Source organism: Podarcis gaigeae, assembly GCF_964106915.1.
Source record: "Podarcis gaigeae genome assembly, chromosome: 3".
In the NCBI taxonomy this organism is placed as follows: domain Eukaryota; kingdom Metazoa; phylum Chordata; class Lepidosauria; order Squamata; family Lacertidae; genus Podarcis; species Podarcis gaigeae.
This window is the reverse complement of record NC_139680.1, coordinates 58,814,347-58,831,627: the sequence shown is the minus strand read 5'-3', so window position 1 is coordinate 58,831,627 and position 17,281 is coordinate 58,814,347. Positions and strand designations below refer to the sequence as shown.

General features: G+C 41.6%; 1 protein-coding gene across 2 annotated transcripts in view; it reads left to right on the top strand.

Moving 5' to 3' along the window:
* Positions 1-13,505, top strand: part of MED23 (mediator complex subunit 23) — a 42,845-nt gene extending 29,340 nt beyond the window's left edge. For both annotated transcript variants that reach the window (XM_083731053.1, XM_083731052.1), the window contains 11 exons: positions 534-739; positions 1,251-1,431; positions 2,269-2,439; positions 3,703-3,919; positions 6,308-6,544; positions 7,191-7,356; positions 7,669-7,741; positions 8,215-8,429; positions 9,251-9,371; positions 11,201-11,332; positions 12,385-13,505. In XM_083731053.1, coding sequence (XP_083587179.1) covers positions 534-739; positions 1,251-1,431; positions 2,269-2,439; positions 3,703-3,919; positions 6,308-6,544; positions 7,191-7,356; positions 7,669-7,741; positions 8,215-8,429; positions 9,251-9,371; positions 11,201-11,332; positions 12,385-12,555 — 1,890 coding nt within the window. In that variant the 3' untranslated portion in view covers positions 12,556-13,505. The remainder of the gene's footprint in view (positions 1-533; positions 740-1,250; positions 1,432-2,268; positions 2,440-3,702; positions 3,920-6,307; positions 6,545-7,190; positions 7,357-7,668; positions 7,742-8,214; positions 8,430-9,250; positions 9,372-11,200; positions 11,333-12,384) is intronic.
* The last annotated feature ends 3,776 nt before the right edge of the window (positions 13,506-17,281 follow it).

The following is a 17,281-nucleotide window of genomic DNA, read 5'->3' as shown; positions in this document are numbered from 1 at the left end:
ATAGTTAGTGAAAGGGGTTGGAGGAGAGGAAAAAGCTGTGCATGGTGTAGGACCCCTGAAGTCCACATTGTCAGAGACTTGAGATGAGATGTGGGAGGCATTAGACATAAGTGGATTAGTGTTTGCTAGATGCAAAATGATTACAGGATGCAAGGTTTCTGAGATAATTGTTCCCTCCACAACCCAATATTCTAAAAATATTTAATCAGTTACTCAGGCCTGTCTCTGGCACAAATTGGAACACATGGCTCCCTTGTGAGAAAGCAAGCCAGAAAAGTGGCAGTCTTTATATTGGCAATGCTGGAGATTGAGGGGGAAATCAAGAGGGGTCAACTTGGGTGGTATTAGGAAGTGGCTGGAGCCCCAAAATTAAGTCCCATCTTCAGTTAGAAGATTTCTTCCTCCGGGTTTTTAAGATCCCGCTTCTGAATGTCTCTATTATAGAAGCAGAATGACTCACAGTAGTTTGCTTAATTTCAGATGAAATAGGCATTTTCAGATCTGACAATGGATAACAATCCACTTTATTTCAGGCATTCTTCAAACAAAATAATGTACCTCAAGAGAGCCGCTTTAACCTGAAGAAAAACGTGGAAGAGGAGTACCGAAAATGGAAGTCCATGATCAATGAGAATGACATCATCACCCACTTCTCCATGCAGGGCTCCCCACCCCTCTTCCTTTGTCTCCTCTGGAAGATGCTTCTGGAGACTGATCACATTAACCAAATTGGTTACAGGTTAGTTATTTCAAGATAGATTGTTTCTGGCATAGTAGATTTGTGCAGAACATTCTAAGTAGAGGTACATTTCAGTTAGCACACTAGTAAAAGGAAACAACATATTTGCCAAAGATGGGGGTTTCTGCAACTGCCCAGGGTTAAATGGTTCATCCCCTAGGCATTCATTATGTATAATGTTAATAGTCTGCTAGGCGTATCCTGAAAGACCAAATTCATTATCAGTGCAAATCAATACAAAGTGGGCTGCTGCAGACCTATCTACTAACTCCAGAGGAAATCTATTTTAGGACAGAAGGGGCTAGAATCACCACTCTATTTTTAGTGCAGGTTTTTATCAGTTCTGCCCTACTTCATGCATTTTGAGAGTAAATGTTCTAAAAATAGTAGCTCTCTAGAGGTTGGTTGGTTGATAATGGTAGCCTTAGGTAGAGTATCTATATTTAGCAGTCCATGTTGTTAAATTAATTCTGCATTTGCTACCATTGCATTTTTCTATCCTGTTTGTTAGGGTATTGGAAAGAATCGGAGCCAGAGCTCTGGTGGCTCATGTAAGGACATTTGCAGATTTCTTGGTCTATGAATTTTCCACATCAGCTGGGGGCCAGCAGCTCAATAAGTGTATTGAGATTCTCAATGACATGGTGTGGAAATACAACATTGTGACACTGGACCGATTGATTTTATGTTTGGTAAGTAACGCCACAACAGAGGATACCTCCTGCATGACGACCATAAAACTAATAGTCCTAAGTTAGTGAGATTCTGGGGAGTTCCTCACAATTCCTTTTTGTTTTTACCACGCTGAACGATTATGATACATCAGCACCTCACTGCTCACTCCTAACTAGGTCATTTATGAACAATTTAAAAAGCTGATCATAGGGACAAGTTGCATTTTTTGTTAGAAAATTAGTAATTTCACATTTGAGTTCTTTAAGTAGTCTAGTGGATGCTACCTGGACCCAGTGATTTGTTCATATTTTTACAACTATTTCCCTCAGCTCCTCAGAAACTCTGAGAAAGTACATTCAAGCACAAGGATCAACCCCACATTTTCCACAGTGACAGCAGATGCAAAGAAGATATAATTGTCTCTTTGGTCGTCTCTGTCATGCCCACTATATATCTTACATGTGTTTTCTTTTTAGCTATTGCTGATTTTAATCATCTTCTGAATATTGTTAAATATCTGTTTTTAACTGTTTTTATTGATAGTTTCAAAGTTTCATTTTATATTTTTGTAAACTGCTTAGAGGTTTTTAACAATCAAACAATGCACAAATTGTGTGAGATAAATAAATATCCATGCACTCCTTTAAAACCAACCATTCCAACTTGCTCATCTTGGCTTGGAGACATCTAGCATTAGCATATAAACGCCTATGCACAGTGTGGCTCTCTCCAAACATCTCTGGCTCATGTGCTACAGATTTGACTCACAAATTTATTTCCCTCCATGAACCACAAATGTTTAATTTGTAGTATTTTGCTGTCCTCTTAGATGCTTTTTATCCTCTTCATTTCAGGCAATGCGCAGTCATGAGGGCAACGAAGCCCAAGTGTGCTACTTCATCATTCAGTTGCTCTTACTGAAACCTAATGATTTCCGAAACCGAGTAAGTGAATTTGTGAAAGACAACTCCCCAGAGCATTGGCTGCAGAATGACTGGCATACGAAACACATGTCTTATCACAAGGTACTTTCGGTTACTTTACTTAGTGGTGAAATACGTAAAGTTAGAATATTGTTTCTAACTTTACCCCTTGTTTCTCAAGGCATTTATTTGTTTATTACTGCAAATTGCTAGGGGTGTATGGGGTTCTAGGGGAGGGGGTAGTGCCTCTGGTGGGGGGACATGTCATGCTACTTCTGAGGTACTTTGTCCACCTTGGTCCCCACCCTGCACTCAGCTCTCACCTAGGGCTGCTAAAAGCTGTCAATATGCAACAGCAGCCACACCCAGGGAATGGCTTAGACTGGCTGGTTATACCAGGTGAGGGTAGCTGATGGGTCTCAAACCCTGGGTGCTTTAGGGACAAAGACAGGCTCCAACGGATTGTGTGGATGGGACTAATAGGGGCCTAATGGTTGAGAAGGTGGTTTCTGCACATGCTGTAGAGGGGAGTGAGGGGCAGATGGGGCTCATCAACCTGGGAAGGTAGCCCATCTAGGAGAAGGAAACTCTGATCTTAAACTTCTTCTGCCTTGCAAGATACCTTTGAGAGAAGAAAGGCTTAAAGAGCAAACCATACACAGATCCAGAGGGGAGTCCATCCTTATGGCAACTCTTGAAGCCAAGCTGGTACCAAACGTATTGCTCTGTTTTCCTTTGGTCCACATTAGCCTAGGACCTCCATGCACACTGCCCAGGCGTGAGGTCATTTCAGTGCTGCTAATGCATCAGTTTGACTTCACCGCTGGACAAATGCTAACAACTGCAATTTGCTTAACAAGATTAGTTTTCTTATGTCTGAGAAAGGCTGGCAGTATTTCACATTTGAACTGGGAGTATAGTTCGAAAACAGGCAGATCTTACAGGCAAAGACACACGCAAAACCATTTCAAGGCTGGGGAATATTAGGGGAGTTGAGGATGCTAGGCCAATCCTTACCACCTAGAACACATCAGGACTTGAAAGGTGTGGTAGCTTTTGTTTACTGCATGTGTAGATATACCCAGCCACAGTGAACTGCCTGAGATGTGGGCTTTGAGGCTGAAATCACCCTAAGGCTTACCTGCATTCATCTCACTGCTTCAAAAACCACCCCCTTCCCCAGTGGCAAAAATATGCCTATTCTTTTTCTTAGCAGCAGCACCCCACCTGAGGTTAGAAATCTTTAAAAGCCCTTGTAGCGGGGGGGATCTGCATTCAAAACATTTAGAGAATAAAATATTAGGTTTGGAATGTTACCAAAGCAAGGCAGATAAATTAATATTTAAAAAACTTTTCCCTCCACAGAGGTATCCTGAAAAGTTATATTTTGAAGGGTTAGCAGAGCAAGTCAACCCTCCAGTACAAATCCAGCCCCAATACTTGCCAATATACTTTGGAAATGTGTGTCTCCGTTTCCTGCCAGTATTTGACATTGTGATTCACAGATTTCTGGAACTCCTTCCAGTGTCCAAATCACTGGAGACTTTACTAGATCATCTAGGAGGCTTATACAAATTCCATGGTAAGTTTCTTTTCCTCCGCTTTTTCGGTAAATACCTGAATTACTTTGTAAACTGAGTGGATGATAAACAATATCACCAATGAAGCGTTGTTTGTGTCTGAGTCTTGTTCCAGCTGTGCTAATTTTGCTTGTCTCACCAGCATAGTAAAGGAGTAATTGCATATGGCTTCGTCAGACTTGCTGCGGGGGGGGGGGGGGGGACCCTACTCCTAGGAAGACTATGGAAACTGCAGGCCTCTTCAAAAGTCTGCGTCAATATACGTTTCAAAAATGGCAGCCGACCTGATATGATAGCATCCAAGTTTGGCTGAGCCAAAACTAAAGGCACATATGTGCAGGTGTCAAGTTGTGTCCGTGTTGATGTTTAGTTGTTGGAAAAATTCTGCATGTTACAAAGCAGATGTATGCATGCTGAGGTTCCCCCCCCCCCCCCCGCTACCAGCCCCGGCAAGCATATTGAAGCAAAGTCGAAGCCTTTGTATGTAGTCAAACGCCATGCATGCATCAAAGCTCATGAGGTTGCAGGAAAGAGCTAATTGGGGTGGTCGTCTTTTGAAATAGCTGGGGAGAGAAGTATGAGACTGGATTGTTGATGTTTCCAATTACTTCAAAAGCTGAGGAGAAGCCATAAAGATTAGTAGTTCAGTAATGAGGGACAACATGAATTGTAATAGTCACCATGCTGAGTAGACCGCTAATAACAGCCACACATAACTTCTCTCCCTTTTTGAGAACAAGGATTAAGAAAAAGGTATTAAAAATACCTCGTGGCTTAAAAATAAATCCAAATTATGTGATCAAACAGCTTAAATTTGAGATAAATGCAAAATAGATTATGTTTGCATTTGTATTTACTCTGCACGTGAAACTTTGGGGTTTTTTGCCTCGATTATTTTTAAAAGCATTTTATGAACTAAAGGGGCATGGAAAATGGACAGAATTTTTCAGATTTTGACACTACCAGATTTCCCCCTTTTTGGTGTGCTTGTTGCTATATAGGTTGCTTTAGGAAACCTCATACATTACCATATAAGCATTTAAACACTCCTGCTAAGAATCTAGCTCAAATCACTATGAAGCATCTTTTGAGACTGTTCTTTATTGTCACTGATAATGAGCATATCCTGTTATAGTAATCTGGAAAAGCCAGAGACTAGCAGTTCTTTCCAATGTGATTAATGTATATTGATGTTTGTCTAATCTAAGGCCTTTAATCCATTACTGTCTCTGTAAAGTATTTGCAGAATTGTCCTCTAGGATGACCTTATTCCACGTTTTGGTCACTATTACATGCTCTTTCCAATTCCAAACACCCAAATATTATTCTCTGGGTTTGGAGAAATATTTGAGTTACCAGTGCCAATGCTGCATGCATTAGAAAAAATGGGGAAGAAATGTTTTAGCCAGAGCTGCTACTTAGAGGTGTATTAGGGTTACCACTAGGGACGCAGGTGGCGCTGTGGGTAAAACCTCAGCGCCTAGGGCTTGCCGATCGCATGGTCAGCGGTTCGAATCCGCGCGACGGGGTGAGCTCCCGTCTTTCGGTCCCAGCTCCTGCCCACCTAGCAGTTCGAAAGCACTCGTAAGTGCAAGTAGATAAATAGGTACCGCTTTATAGCGGCGTTTCCGTGTGCTGCGCTGGCTCGCCAGATGCAGCTTGTCACGCTGGCCACGTGACCCGGAAGTGTCTGCGGACAGCGCTGGCCCCCGGCCTCTTACGTGAGATGGGCGCACAACCCTAGAGTCGGACACAACTGGCCCGTACGGGCAGGGGTACCTTTACCTTTTAGGGTTACCACAGAGATTATCATTAAAAGATGTGATTTATTATCGCATAAAGAGAATGAGCACACAAAATTTATTTCTAACATGAGCCTAGCTTGAGATTTTTTCTGGTTTTTCACAATCCAGGGTTAATCAAAGAGGCAACAGTTACTACTTCTCATTTGAACTTCTGCCTTTGATTCTTAAAGCTACAAGCATGGCTACGTGTACATACAGCGATTCAGCGAGAGTTAAAAAAAATATGCATTCTGTGATGCTGGCTGCACACATTTAGCTTCGTACAAATTTCAGCTTCTATTATTATGAAAACTGCAAGCTAGTCCTTGCGGTTGTATACATATTCTTGAAAGTGTGTGGGCAAAACAAGTTGATATCTTTGAAGCTCCTACAGTGAGGGAAGTAAAGTATACAAGATAGCAAAAATTGCAGGCTAATTTTTCCCCAAACTGAGAGATGACCAGATAGCATTATTTATATTTGGTACAAATCCCAGACTTATTGGAACAGAGCTTGGATTGCCTGAATGAAGGTTTAGTTTTATAACGTGAATTAAACACAGACTTGGCTCCAAGTTTGTGAACACATCTGTTCTCCTCTTGGCAGATCGTCCAGTGACCTACCTGTACAACACTCTTCACTACTATGAGGGGCACCTCCGGGAGAGGATGAACCTCAAACGAAAGCTCGTCCATGCCATCATCGGCTCCCTCAAAGACAATCGGCCACAAGGGTGGTGCTTAAGTGATACTTACCTCAAATGTGGTATGAATGCACGAGAAGATAACCTGTGGATTCCTGAAGATATTTATTATTGCAAATTGATTGCAAGACTGGTTGACAATATCTTTTTTTAAAAAAAGGGAAAAATGTGAAATATCAGGCTGCATCCAAATAACTATTCTCATTATAATGAATTGGTAAATGGCTATGCTCTGGTGCCATTTTCTAGTGCCTCAGCCCGCCCACAGATTTTTATCAAATTACTACTGCAAAATAAGTAGAACATGCATATTTTTAACTCTTTTTGTGTGTTAAATATGTGTAGCTGTCATCCCAAGCATTGGCAGGTTCACCAGAAGTAAACCCTACTGAGTTGAGCCAGACTGGTTTCTTTCTAATAATTTTCCTTTGCTCAATTGACAATTTTAATATTTATTGTAAACCACTTAATATTTTTTCTTTACAACCAAGCAGTACATAAATTTTGTTAAATAAGTAAGCACACTTGGAATTTCAGCCTAAGTAAAATTTGTAAATCCAAAAGATCACAGGACCAGTCATTTTCTTAACAAACCACCTTTAGTTCCTTGAACTGGGGAAACCGGCTCAGAATTTCTAATACACTGCATTGCATTATTTGGTGGAAAACACAAAGTGTACAATGCATCATACTCTAACTGTGATGCTCCTGATAGGATGCTAACGTCTTGTTCTAATGGCTGCTTCCTAGTTTCTATAACTGTTCATTTACCTTAATCGCTGTCACCGATGGCTGGCAAATCATCTAGCCCATTCCCAAACTGTGACTGGAGGTTCAATGAATTTCCCAACCCAGCTGCCCATGCTCTCCATGTTACCTGTGTCGAACTCATGGCATTGACTGTGCCAGGAAAGGATGTGGGCAATGCCCTCCTCAATGTTGTGCTGAAAAGGTATGTGAAACTTTCTGAAAGGTGGGGGTGGGGGACACTGTTGTGAAGTTAGGGGTCTGTTAACATATTGCAAAATGTTGTCTAATATCTGTCAAAATGGAAAGATTCCCAGGAACCAAATCACAGAATTGGGGAACTGGAAGGAACCTTGAAGATTGTCTAGTCTGCAGCCTTGGCTTTATCAGCATAACGCCCTAACCAACTGAGCTGACCATATTTAGTTGATTTCAATGTATCAATTCCTTTAAAGTGCCTTTGCCAAAATATTGAATAAAAGAATCATGTGTCTCTCTCCCCCTTCGGTTCTTATAGTCAGCCTTTAGTGCCCAGAGACAATATCACAGCTTGGATGAACGCAATTGGACTCATCATCACTGCGTTACCTGTGAGTCATCTTGCATTTTGAATTCTGATTTAAGTGAAGAGAAAGCATGCTAAGACATCAACCCCTGTACAAGAAGTATAATACGGAAGTTAGGGTAGCGTTGTTCATTTTTCTTAGTTTTGACTAAGTTTGTTCAACGGAATTTGGGTGTGAAGAATCAAAGACAGAGTATGGTGCATCTGAAGCAATTCAGAAAATTGGACACCTTGAGCAGTGTAGAAATTGCTTAGGGTTGCTATTTGAAGAACTCTTAAATGTTTGTTATTAAAACTCAGTTTCCTGCAGCAGTAACTAAGTTGCCATTTGATGCAAACATGGTTCTCCACACATGGGCTTGTGTTTTTTACATTCCCATGCTACAACAATGTGGTGTAGGGTGGAGCCAGAAGAGAGTGGTAATCACGTTCCTAAAACATTAGAATTGGGCCACAATGTCCTGATGATTTGAAGTTGCTTTGGCTCTCTTTTCCCAGGAGCCCTACTGGATTGTCCTTCACGAACGGATTGTGAGTGTTATCAACAGTCCTAGCTTGACTTCGGAGACCGAATGGGTTGGTTACCCATTCCAGCTGTTTGACTTCACAGCTTGCCATCAGTCTTACTCCGAGATGTGCTGTAGTTACACTCTGGCATTGGCACATGCAGTCTGGCACCATTCAAGCATTGGCCAGCTTTCCCTCATTCCAAAGTAGGTGTCATGGATTGGCTGGATGAAGAAGAGTGGTGGGAGGCACCAGCTGGGGAAACCCCAGAGGAGGAAGGCTCAGAGCCAGAGGACCGGTGGTGGGACACAGAGGAGCAGTCCGAGGGAGTGGATTGGAGGGGGGAGGTTTCAGATGCTGAAGGGACAACAGGGTTTAGTGAGCAGGAAGAGCCCGGGACAGGAAGCAGCTCAGACTCTGAGGCTGGAGCAGGAGGGGGTGTCAAGGGACTGTTGAACAACACAGAGTCTCCCTCTTCTGCTCCCTTCTCACCTGGTTTCCAAGAACTTGCAAAGTAATGAGAAGAGCAGAACAGAGGTGCCCAGACACAGTTTGAGACTGCTTGGGAAAACACCTGAGGAGGAGCCTTAGAGATGGTGAAGGCAGGGACCTTCAGTCCTGGCAACTGCTTCCTAGGAGCAAGACCTACTGGGGAGTGTTGCTGAGAACAAGTATGTTCAGTTCCTTGAATAAAGAGTTAACTTCACTGACAACAAAGATATGCTTCCTTTTTCGCTGACCTGACTCCCACCTTGACAGGCATACTCTATATGATCTCTGAATATTATTTTCAGCCAAATAAAAATGTGCTGCTTGTATATAAAGCCACATATAGCCATAAAACATAGCTGATAGGTAGATATCCTCTGTTAAGTGTGTGTCAGAATATTTGATTGTATGCATCTTAATATTATTAGCGGCACTTGCTCTTAACAGAATTTGGTAAATTTCAGGGTATAAAATATAAAAATATAAAACAAAAAACTAATAAAAGCACTAACTTAATATAATTTCTAACATATTACAGGTTTCTCACTGAAGTATTGATACCAGTAGTAAAGACGGAATTTCAGTTACTCTACGTGTATCACCTGGTTGGTCCATTCCTACAGCGGTTCCAGCAGGAGAGGACAAGATGCATGCTAGAGGTATGTGAGATCAAGAGAAATTGCTGCAGTGTTCATCAGAAGAGTAGGACAGCAAGCTTTTGGACTCTGCTAAATACTGCCTTTCTGGTGAGGCTTTCCATGCAAACATTAACCTTGCTCTCCTATCCTTCCAACAAAATTAGTTCAACAAAGCAATAGTTTGTATATTTTTCATTGTGTTTACTCCTCCATCCTCTTTGGAGGACTTCCAATATAACATTTGCAGTGAAGCAAGTTAGTTGGAGGTTTAATATATCCCTGCCATAGTCATAGGTGCGAGAGAACACATATCACATAATTATGTAATTTTGGGATATCTTACAAAATCTTTTGGATATTTCCTTTTCTTTGCTGCCCATTTGCTTTTGTCAGTTTGTTGAAAGAAACACAGCCCGGTTCTCCCAAAATCACCACAGGCACAGCCTCAAATTATATGGACTTTGCATTCAGTCACAGCAGAAAGCAAATTACAGTATTCATCAGCTTGTCTCTTCAAGCACAACAAAGGAGTTTTAAAATAAACTCTCCAGGACATTTTCAGTGTCCTAAAATTAATTATGCTTATGCCATAAGTAGCTAAACAAAGCTGACTTCAAGCTCCGTCTTTGAAGACAGGAAGGAACATCTGTGCCTTTTAAACTCTGCTTTCTGTAGTAAGCCAAGCAGAGCAAGAGATATGAAAAGTGCATAATTAGCTTATTCTCTGCTATTTTTCCTGTCATCTTTGAAGAATAAAAATTCCTGAGTTCTTCTCCTAGAAGTGAGGGTTACTGCCATGGTGCCACCAATTTTCATTTGCCAGCTCTGAAACCCCCATATGGTGGCTATGGATTGACGAGTTCATCTTAAACAAAAGAAGCCCCAAATTTAGATAAAGACTAATTTTAAAAAATGTCCACCAGAAATGTCCTCGTGGTTCTTTAGTAGACCACAGAACACCAGTGTATCTGGCAAACACATATCCACTAAACTATATACAGTTGTCTATCCCATTACCTCTCATCATCAAAGCTCAGTCCTTTTGCAGAATGCTTCAGTAGTATATGTGTATGCAAGATTCAGGCCACTTTATTTTAAATTGAAAGAATGTGATCTGTTGTTTTTAATAAACTGTTACAAGATCTACAGTGGTTCTCAAAGAGTGTCACGCGCCACTGTGGTGGGAAGATTCAAGGACAATCAATATTATATTTTGGGAATGATTCACGTTCTTACATAACTACATTGTTTATAATATGATCATGGGGCATCCAAAAAAGTATAAAGTGGGGATGTGGGTGGCACTGTGGTCTAAACCATTGAGCCTCTTGGGCTTGCCACAACGGGGTGAGCTCCCGTCGCTCTGTCCCAGCTCCTGCCAACCTAGCAGTTTGAAAGCACACCAGTGCAAGTAGATAAATAGGTACTGTCACTGCAGGAAGGTAGACAGTGTTTCCATGCGCTCTGGTTTCTGTCACAGTGTTCTGTTGCGCCAGAAGCAGTTTAGTCATGCTGGCCACATGACCCGGAAAGCTGTCTGTGGACAAATGCTGGCTCCCTTGGCCTAAAAGTGAAAGAGCACCACACCCCATAGTCACCTTTGACTGGACTTAACTGTCCAGGGGTCCTTTACCTATTATAAAGTAGTTACAAATCTAGCACTGCTAGTTGTTTCTTTTTTCTTATCCATGAAAACTTTTAGGCTTGTTGCGAGCAAATTTTTATTCTGAAAGCTTGACCCAGAGAAAAAAGTTTGAGAACCACTGAACCGTAGGCTTCTGCCTGCCCCTGCTTGCACTGCTCACCAATACCATGCATATTCAGTACAGTTTTTGTTTGTGTGGCAATAGATTGGAGTAGCTTTTTATGAAATGCTTCTGGAAGTGGACCAATGCAACACACATCTCAACTACATGGATCCGATATGTGATTTCCTGTATCATGTGAAGTACATGTTTACTGGAGACAGTGTAAAAGACCAAGTAAGTGACGGGAAACCGCAAGTTCCTCTTTTGTATTTTTTGCCAAGTCTCTCTTCTTTTGCCTTATTTTCTCTTTCTCTTTCCTTTCTTTATTTCTATTGTCCCTCTCTTTCATTCTTCTTTTTTTATATTTCGTAGCCCTAATATCACTGTATTATGGGAAAATGTCAGTTAAGAAATTTTACATACTAGAATTATATTTTGTTTTCTATTTTAAATCTTGAAGTGAGTCAGTGAAAATAGCATAAAAACTATTTAAAACCAATGAAGAATCTTGAGCCCCCTTTGTCAGATGCAATAACATGGGGTTAGTTAGAATTAAAAACAGTGAAATGAGAAATGAAATGCAGAACAGTAGAGATGGTGTTAATTATGTTATTAACAGTGGCCATTCACACACAAAAAACCACAGATTTTTTTTTGCAATAGACATCCTGCCATTAGTGAGCCAATTAAAACCTGTATATAAAAGAAATCTGTTATCCTGATTCAATTAACAAGCGTTCTTCTGTAAGCATTGTGAAGCTAAATGAAGACCTTTAAATTTTTATTTTAGACTTTAAACCAGCAGGCCACATTTGACAGGTGGGCATTGATGACCACTTGTCAGTCACCTGATGTTACGGAAACATCAGGTAATGGGGTGCTTTGAAGTCTGCATGAACATCAAGATTTCAACGCACAATCCAGGCTTGCAAAGAGCCCTGCTCACTGCTTTGAAGCCCTGCTGATCAGCTGTTCTTTGTCACTTCCAAATGCCAAAAGCACTCTTTGCAAGCACCTTCAAGAATATGCTGACCGTGAAGCTTCCCATGGGAAACTCCTTAGTGAGGTCAAACCCACGGAGCTGATAGAAGCAGATTTTAATCTCCGCTTTCTACTGGGATCAGCTGCACTCTGCATTCACCATGGCCCAGCCAATCTCCGCTGGCTTGCTTTACTGCAAGTTAGCTGACTGCTGGTGATAGCAAGGCATATATCTCTATATATAAATGGACCACCCCTTTATTGCTTTATAACCACTTTTTATTTTCCTTTGGCTTTCGTTAAAGGTTGAAAAGATTATTTGCAACCTGAGGCCTGCTTTGAAGCTTCGTCTGCGCTTCATACACATCAGCAAGATGGAGGCTGCAACTGTTCCTCAGCAACCCATGAGCAATGTGTCTCCAGCACCTCAGCCTAGCCAGGTCCCTGTGAATGTGGCCTTGCCAGTGACACAATAGAGGGAGCCCCTAAACTATGTCTCTGCCAAGGACATCCAACATGGACCCAGATGAAGCAGCACCCAGCATGAATTTCATTTGAGAAGAGCTGGGTGCAGGAAATTTCCCATTACATTCTTCCTTTTAATGCATCTGAGGACCTACATATTCTATATATGTGCTGCTGCCCTTTTCCAAATCAAAGGAACTCCTTAAATTCAACAAACAATGTGGCTCTACAAATACCCAGCTGCTTTAAACAACAACACTGCCCATTGTTGGCCTTGTTTTCTTTACTCATGTCTCATTTTTCTTGCCAGTGGTTAACTTCTGTTTTTGGTAGCATAGATATGTTTACACTGGCAACAGTTAACATTTTGTGCTTTTTTTAGCTTTGGAAAATGATGACGCTTGGGCGAATATAAAGGCTGCGACCCTCATATCATTTAAGGAAGAATAAGCTAAGCTTAAGCTGCTGAGATCCTGTTGGCTTAAAGCCAAGTCTATTAAACCTACTGGCTGGATTTTCTATGAAAACTAGTTGAAGTATTGGTGCAAAAGGCAGACACAAACAACTTCTGACCGTGGTGCCAGAATTAGCTGGTGCTGTCTTACTCCGCCAGCAATCCTGCTGCAGTCAGGGATACAATATGGTGATTAAAACACTGTCTAGCCAAATCACGAATGAGCAGGCCTCCAGGTTTACAACCAGTATATTTATGTGAAGTGGTGGTGGTGGTTTTAATCAGCCACCTGTGTTTTGAATTTGTGTAATAACTACATTTTATTTTGGACTTGTACTATACTGCTTTTGTTCAAGTTTTATTTTTGCGTAGGGAGGTTGGTGGGGTAGAAAGATTTTTAACCAGATAATGTTTCAACTGCTCGTGGAGATAAGATTTGTAAAATACTGCTCTTATTTCATAACAATGAAAAAAGTGTTTAATAAAAATAGTTTTTATAACTACTGACCTATTTTGCTTGACTGTTGTACTCATTTTACACTGTAGCTTTACCAGTGCTGTAAGACTGGGAATTAGAAAGTTGTCCCTGTTTCTAAACTTTAAGCTCCCTGTGGAACATAGTGTGTGTTCCTTGTTTCAGAACAGTAAAGTTGCTTCTTTAATTGGACACTGGAACAAAAGGGGAAGTAAGGGGTGAGTTTAAACCTGCTCACAAATATGTCCACATTTCCACCCAGTTTGGGGTTCAGGTGAGCAGCTGGGAGGGTTTAGGTCACTAGATCACAACTACTTCCAAGAACATTCATTCCCTTTTTGGCTCTTTCATCATTGAAACTCTGACCCTAGTTGGGCCAGGGTGTTGAACGAACAAAACTGCCAAAAAAAACCACAACCCCTTTGGGGGCTCTGTCGTAGTTTGATCCTGCGCTGTGGTCCCCCAGCAGTGACATTACAGCAAAGCCAGCTCTGACTCTTCAATTTGTTCCAAACAGTTCTGATATATATGTAGTTAAGGCTATTACCAATAAGCACCGAGCCGATAAATAAATTGGATTTTCTTTTGCTGTTAAACTTCTTAGACTTCCAGCTGCTGCAGAAATTTGGCAATTGGGCTGCTGCAGGAAGAGGTCACACGGTACACTTCCCTTTGAAGTGTATCGTAGGCTGACATTTAGGTGGCAAAACTTCAAAAGCAAAACTAGTTCTTTTCTAGACAGAAGCCATGCTTTCACACTGCTTTACTGGCTTAACATCTAATTAAAAAGCCAAAAATTACTGCATCGTTTTTTCAGCCCTCTGACTCAACCACAAGAGGCAGAGGATATCTAAGAGGCAGATTATTGAGGAATTTCTCCCAATAAGCCCTTTTCCTGCAACAGCTGGATCCTCCTGTCCTTTCTAACAGTTGTATGACACCTCCAGACTGCCATTTTTTTGTGGGAATATAATTCAAGCACATACTGGAACTTTAGGTTTGCACTGTTAAAGGAGTCTGTCAGCCTAATGCAAGAAATTGTTTTGAGTTTGGGGGAGGGGCATCAGACTTTGCAGTTAGGAAAGTGATTGGTAAATATATGAAATGTGAGATGGAACAAAACATTAACATGCAGGCGTGTAAACACACTGCAAGCAAATCAGGATGTATGTTGGACGAATGCTCATTGTCACCATCTTGCAAGGAAATCAGAATGAATGCTCAATAAACAACGGCTATAATCAAACCAACAACTAAGTTTTTTGCAAGCCAATTAGGATGAATGCATGATAAACGGGTCATTCAGAAGGATTCATACTGAAGACAGGTTGGCATTGTATGTAACCTAAAACTGCAACAACTGTTGCCCAAATGAAATTTGAAGTCATTTTCAAGACTGTAAAGGTATCATTTCCAGTCTCATCCTAAAGTAGTGCTGAGGAAACTGGAGGTCCTGCAGGAGGTCCTGGAATACAAACTCCCATCATTCCCAACCACTGGCCAGGGCTATTGGGAGTTGTAGCCCAACAATAACTGGGAAGGCCACAGCTCCACCCTTGTTCTTAATGCCAGTGGTCCCTGAAACACTATTTGCTGAATTAGCTAATCTGATCTGTATTGTGTTTCTTTGAGACTTGCTGAAGTCTGGGCTCCAGTCATGGCCCATTATTGCTTACAGGCAACTATGGGTTAAATCCAGACTTGTGCCTACTGGACTACCAGTCTAGTTGGAGAAAGCAGTGAGGAGATGGTACACCGTATTATGTATTCATATAGGTTTTTAAATTATATTGTTACTGCTGCTTTTATTTCTTATATTGTATTTTACTATGTTGCAATTTGAATTCTACACTAAAGTCCACTATGTAATAAATTAAAGCAGCAGTAAAATACCAATACAAACCATACAGCATCTACCACAACAACATGCAATTGCTACAAGCAGCAGAAAAATGATTAAGTGGTCCACCAAGACCCTCAGCAATTGTTTAGTCGTGGGGGTGGGGGGTGGCAAACCACTTCTCTAGTGTGTGCATTGGCATGCATGCAGGGACACTTCTGCAGGGAAGTTTACTGCAGACTCTGCTGCTTATGCATGCATGTATGTTCTTTGCAGCATCCATGCAATGTTATCTTCATCAAAAAGACTGTCCAATATTTTCCCTTTTGCTCCAGATTTAACATTTCCACAGAAAATCTGATAAGCAAATACATGCACACACTCCAACGAACCCCGCCCCACCCCGTGGAAAACAGTAAATCCAGATTAAATGTGGGGGGGTGGGGATTTTGAATTGGCCTTTTTCTGAGGTTAATGTTATATGGGCACTGCGATAAACTTGCAGGCACGAGCAGCACCAAGTCCAAAATGAATTGTTGTGCTAAAGCACCACAACTGTGCCACAGGGCTAGGAAGTGTCCTCTGGCATAATACCTCTGCAGTAGAAATCCTTTTTTAAAAAGTCTGTCATAGCCTAAAGCAATCAGCCATTGCAGGTTGTCGGGTTTCCCTATCAATCTTCGCCTAGGCCATCATGGTTCCTCAAGCTTTCACTTGATAAAATTTATCACATCAACAGGCTCTGAAAAGGCTGAACGTGCCCTGCAGTAGCTTATAAATCGAAGTTCTCTGGTTTAATTACACTGTGGTGTCTTATTAAAATGCAAATGGGTAATATTTCTCAGAAGAATATTAGTGGTGCATGCTGTGAGTCTGTTAACATTAATGGGACACTCAACAATTTATAGTCAGATTCTTTTTAAAAGAAAATTGCTCTGGTGTGGGTGGGAGACATCTTTTCCCTGCATATGCCCCTTAGACATACACATACCCCTATGCTAATGGTGGGGAACCTCTGCAATGAGGCCGTTATCCCCAAACCAGGCCCACATCAGCTGATGGGCAGGAGAATGGGGGTTAATTCCACATTAAGCCGAAGCAGCAGAATTTCATCCCCATTCACCAGCTGAGCTTGAAGCCCTGTGCAAAAGCAACCTTTGAAGCAGCTCGTGCACAGGAGGCTTCTGCAAAAGCTTTCAGAGAGCCCTTATTGCCCATGTTTGAGACTCTGGAGGCTCAAACAGGACTATGGGGGCTTAAAAGGGAAACACAGGAAGACTGAGGAAAGGCTTTGTGAGTCTCCTCCCACTTTTAAGCATCAGATATCGGATTGCAATAGATTTTGACGGGTGGGCAAACTTGGCCCACAAGCCAGATCCCTTTAGCATGCTTCTCAGGCGCAAACAATGAGTTTATAGTCAATGCTTGGAAAGTGCTGTGTATGTGGCTTTGAAGGCACCACCGATCAGCTGATCAGTGGTGGCTGCAAACCCCTTTCATCTAAGCCCTGCCTTATCCAGCCCCACAACTGATGTCATATGATGTCAGGTGTAGGACAGGTGGGCGTGGCTTGAGTGAAACAGCCTAGCAGGCCAAATAAGGGCCCCTAGTGGGCCTAATTAGGCCCAGGCGTCAAGAGGTCCCCCATCCCTCCTTGATTTAGGACATTAATGAGGCTGTGGATGGAAAATGCCCCAAAGCATAAGTCTGCATTATATCAAAAAACCGGACCATCTTCTTAGAAATTTAAGAACAGCAATGTAAAATTGAAACAGCCCTTCTACAGAGACATGAAAGTAGTTTGATAGACTTCTAAAAACAGAAGGCATAATTTCTTTGTAAAGAATTCTTTAGAAATTCTTCTGATTGACTCACAATTCAGCTATGCATAGAACCACCTCAGAGGCAGCAGTCATTACAAATGTCTGAATTCAAAACAAGCACACAATGTTAATGAGGGGGCGCTCT